Source organism: Hydra vulgaris, chromosome 03 (assembly GCF_038396675.1).
Source record: "Hydra vulgaris chromosome 03, alternate assembly HydraT2T_AEP".
NCBI classification, from domain to species: domain Eukaryota; kingdom Metazoa; phylum Cnidaria; class Hydrozoa; order Anthoathecata; family Hydridae; genus Hydra; species Hydra vulgaris.
Genome location: NC_088922.1, coordinates 59,999,732 through 60,003,891, shown reverse-complemented (window position 1 = coordinate 60,003,891; position 4,160 = coordinate 59,999,732). Strand labels below are relative to the sequence as shown.

Genomic DNA, 4,160 nt, shown 5'->3' with positions numbered 1-4,160 from the left:
GTCTTTTTACTTTCGTTTTGATATCGAGACAAATAAGACTTCTTATTAAAATAAAGATGGCTAATCACTCACAGTAATGTGCTATTTTTAATTGTATTTTATTTAACCCTTTAACAGTCCATGCCGTAATAATACGCAAATCCAAAGTGGTTTCTAAATGTCCATGCCGTAATATTACGCAAACTAAAAGTGGTTCCTGAATGTCCATGCCGTAATATTACGTTTTGGTGTATCTCCTCATAATTTCTTTCTTTTTATGAGTAATTATACTTCTAATCGTCTCAAAATTTATTACTGCATAATTAATAAGCTTTTTATTCAATTTTTTACTTTAGCACGTGTTTACTTTTATTTTAAATATGGCAGACAAGCAATTTTTTTCAGTGCAAAAATCATTAACAAAAAAGCGAATATTTACTCACGAGGAAATAGAAAATTATATATTCGATAAAAAAGAGGAGTTGAGTGAGGTTTCAGAAGAAGAGTAAAGTTTATCTGATGTTTCTGATGAAGAAAACTCCGAACCAGAGATATTAGAGTTAAGTTTAGAAGAAGAAATGCCTGCATTTGTCGATGCTCTTAGTTCTAGTGATAATTCTTTAGAAAATGTATTGGCTCATACACACCGATATGGAAATCTGAACCTTCAAATAATAGAGTTCACCCCTTTGAATTTACCGGTATTTCTGGGTGCAATCAAGATATAGTCAAAAATGATCCTCTTTATTTGTTTGAGCTTTACTTTACAGATGAAATTTGTGAGTTTATTGTTAATGAAACTAATCGATATGCTTCCCAAACTATAAATAAAAAAGAATTATCAGTTAAATCCAGAATCAGGCGTTGGTTACCTGTGACAGTTTCAGAGGTCAGACAATATATTGCAATTTTTTTATATCAAGGAGTACTTTGGAAGCCCACGTATGAAATGTATTACACCACAAATCCATTGTTTGCAAGTGCTGGTATTAAGTGGTTGTTATCCTATAACAAGTTCAAGTTAATCGATAAGTTTATTCATTTTGTTGATTCTAGCACATTACCAAATAAATATCCTGTTTTATCCAAAATAAGCACAGTACGGGATTATTTGACAAAAAAATTTCAAGACGTGTATTCACCTACACAAAATATATCAATTGATGAGTCACTTTTGTTGTGGAAAGGTAGACTTTCTTGGAAACAGTGTATTCGCAGCAAAAGTGCCAGATTTAGTATAAAAACTTTTTCATTATGCGAGTCAGATTCAGGATATGTATGGAAATTCATTTTATATACAGGATCTGAGCTGACTAATACTCTAAGTTCAAATTATCGCTACGTTGCAACAAAAATCGTTATGTTTCTTATGCATGGCTTACTTGATCAGGGTTACAAACTTTACATTGACAGCTGGTATTCTTCCTACGAGCTTTCATCAGTATTATTGCTAAGATCTAAAGATACCATAGGAACACTTCGAAAAAAACAGAAAAGGTTTACCTATTTCTATCCATGAAAAGTTAAAAAAAAAATGAACGCAAAGTTCTTTACGAAGAAAAAACAAATATCATGATAACGCATTGGAAAGATAAAAAGGATGTTTATACCATGTCAACTTGCACTATTGATGGGGCTAAAAATGTTTTAAGAGCTGGGAAAGAAAAGTTATTCCCTTTAGTTATTGATGATTATAATCAAAATATGGGAGGCGTAGATAGAGGTGACAAAATGATGACATCATACGAAGTTGAAAGAAAAAGGGTAAAAAAGTGGTACAAGAAAGTGTTTACTCATTTAATTAATCTAGCAGCATTTAATGCACAAATAATTTGTAAAAAAATGGGTCGTAATATGACATCTTTAAACTTTAGAACAATGTTAATCCCATCGATGATTCAACGATATGGCCAACAGCCAAAAAAATCTCACTCTAGATTGGTAGCAAACAACCCTTTACGCTTGATTGACCGACATTTTCCATCATATGTGCCAGCATCTGAAAAAAAACGCAAAACTTATAACGACCGTTTTAAAGAAAACGCGCGGACTGTTAAAGGGTTAAAAGTGGTAGTATTTATAATATTACATATGTATTTTTCATTTATGGGTAATAATTAAAGACTTTTTAGTTTATAATTTTCGTTTTTTATTCTGCTGCTTGGAAGTAAAAAAGCTTCAATTTTAATATTATTAGTAATGATTATTAAAAAGAATTCTCTTTTTCTTACGAAACATTGTTTTACACAGCTTCAATTACAAAAATATATTTTTTATTTTTTTGTAACTAATTAGTTACATAAATAAACTGGGTGTTATTTTAAGGTTTTCTTTTAAGTTCCATTTGTATTTGAAAAGAGTTTTGTAGTTTTCTGTTTACAAATAATTGTTTGTGGTTTGCCCATCTCTTTTTCTATTCTCTTTCTAATAGTCCATTATATACTTTTGTTTGGGGCTGACACTACATTTATAGATATAAATGTTTCCATGATTCAAGACACAAGAATCAGAGTCAGACATTATAGATGACATAGACAAAACAGTAAATGGAAATCTACGTAAAAAAATTAGCGGAATGGGTTGTTGTGAACCAAACTTCTTATTCTGCATCGAATCAACTTATTATTTTGTAAAACAATGGCCATGCGGAACTTCCAATTATTGAAAACTCTATGTAACATTCCTCTGCAGAATAAGTGTGGTGGCGATTACATTTATTATGGTTTGGAAACTAATTTTTTAAACATTAAAGTAAATTTCCAGATCTGGAGAAAATCGAATTAGTTGTGAATGTTGATGGGATGCTATTATTTAAAAGTACTTCAGTCGCCCATACTTTGCTCATTATTAAGTATTCAACCATTTTGAAAGAGCAAACCTTCTTCTGAAGAGAGCTTTATGTTTAATTTTGTAAACGAATTATCAATTTTATTACAAAATAAATTCAAAACTCCTGACAAACATTATTATGTTTTAAATGCAATGCATTTTTGTGAAGCTGCACCAAGCAGTGAATGCCTTATAGATGAATAATAAGTTAAAAAGAGTTTAACAGAGTGAGATAAAAGTACAAAAGAACAGATGTCTAGTGGAAAAAAAGAGCCTCAAAGTAGAAAAATACTAAAAAAAATGATAAGTAAAATGTTGTAAAAACAAAAAATAACAATAAACAATTGTCGAGATACGTTAGTGTCCAGCTTAAGTGTGAGTGTAGACAGTATCAGTGATGGAGCAGAGTTATTCGTTTTATAAGTAGTTATTATGTGGTCTGTATTATTAGGGTGGTAAACATACATTATTGATATAAGTGTGTCATAGACGTCTCGAGTATCGTATGGGTTTGCGCCTTATGGTACAGTATGAACACAATAAGACCTCCAGCTTTTGCCGAAAACCGGCATCCCAAAAGAAGTTCCACTCTGGGTCTACACCAGGGTATCTTGTTAAGGTATCCCATTCTGTTACCCCAAAAGGACTATTCTTGGAGTATCCCGTCAGGGTGATTGCCACAGACTTCTGAATTGACACTGGGACCATTTAGTAGGGCTCAGAACAACTTTTATGCAATTGTAAGTCACTTTTTTGACATGAGTGTCGATAAGTGCAGTGCTTTGATGCAGTTTAACAAGGGTCAGTGAGAGTTGTGAACTGTTTTGAGTCTTATAGATGTGTATGTAATGTAGACAGCCAATGCAGTGTTCTTGTGTGTGTCTACTGTATTATTGTTAGTATAAAATTGGTTTAAAGTCATTAAAAATAGTGTAACGTACACTAGACGTGAATACTAGAAGTCCGAAAACATGTATTTTAAAAATAACAAACTATTGCAACTTGATAATCTGGAAAATTTAAATAGAATTACACCTATATAGTAACAATAACTTGTATATTTAGTTAACAAACTAATAATCTTATTTATTTTCAGATTAACTGTGAATATGTCATGTGACTGTAATGTTACCAGGAGTATCTGAAGTGGAGTAGAATTATTTGTTTTCTAAAACAGTTAGCAGGTAGCCTCTAGTCAGTTGAACAGACTGTATGTATAGCATGGCTGACTTTGTGTCATATACAGTGAATATTTAATAATAAAAGATAATGGTAGGTTTCTTTACTATATCATTTGTGAGTTTCAGCTGTCCTTTAACTTGATGTTGTTTTGTATGCAACATTCATTCAAG

The 4,160-nt window shown here is 31.4% G+C and overlaps 1 protein-coding gene across 1 annotated transcript; it reads left to right on the top strand.

The window, feature by feature from the left end:
• Positions 1-359: 359 nt before the first annotated feature.
• Positions 360-1,498, top strand: LOC136078807 (piggyBac transposable element-derived protein 4-like). Its single transcript, XM_065794618.1, has 2 exons — positions 360-484; positions 604-1,498. Exons 1-2 carry the CDS (start codon positions 360-362, stop codon positions 1,496-1,498), a joined length of 1,020 nt encoding a protein of 339 aa, XP_065650690.1.
• Positions 1,499-4,160: the final 2,662 nt, after the last annotated feature.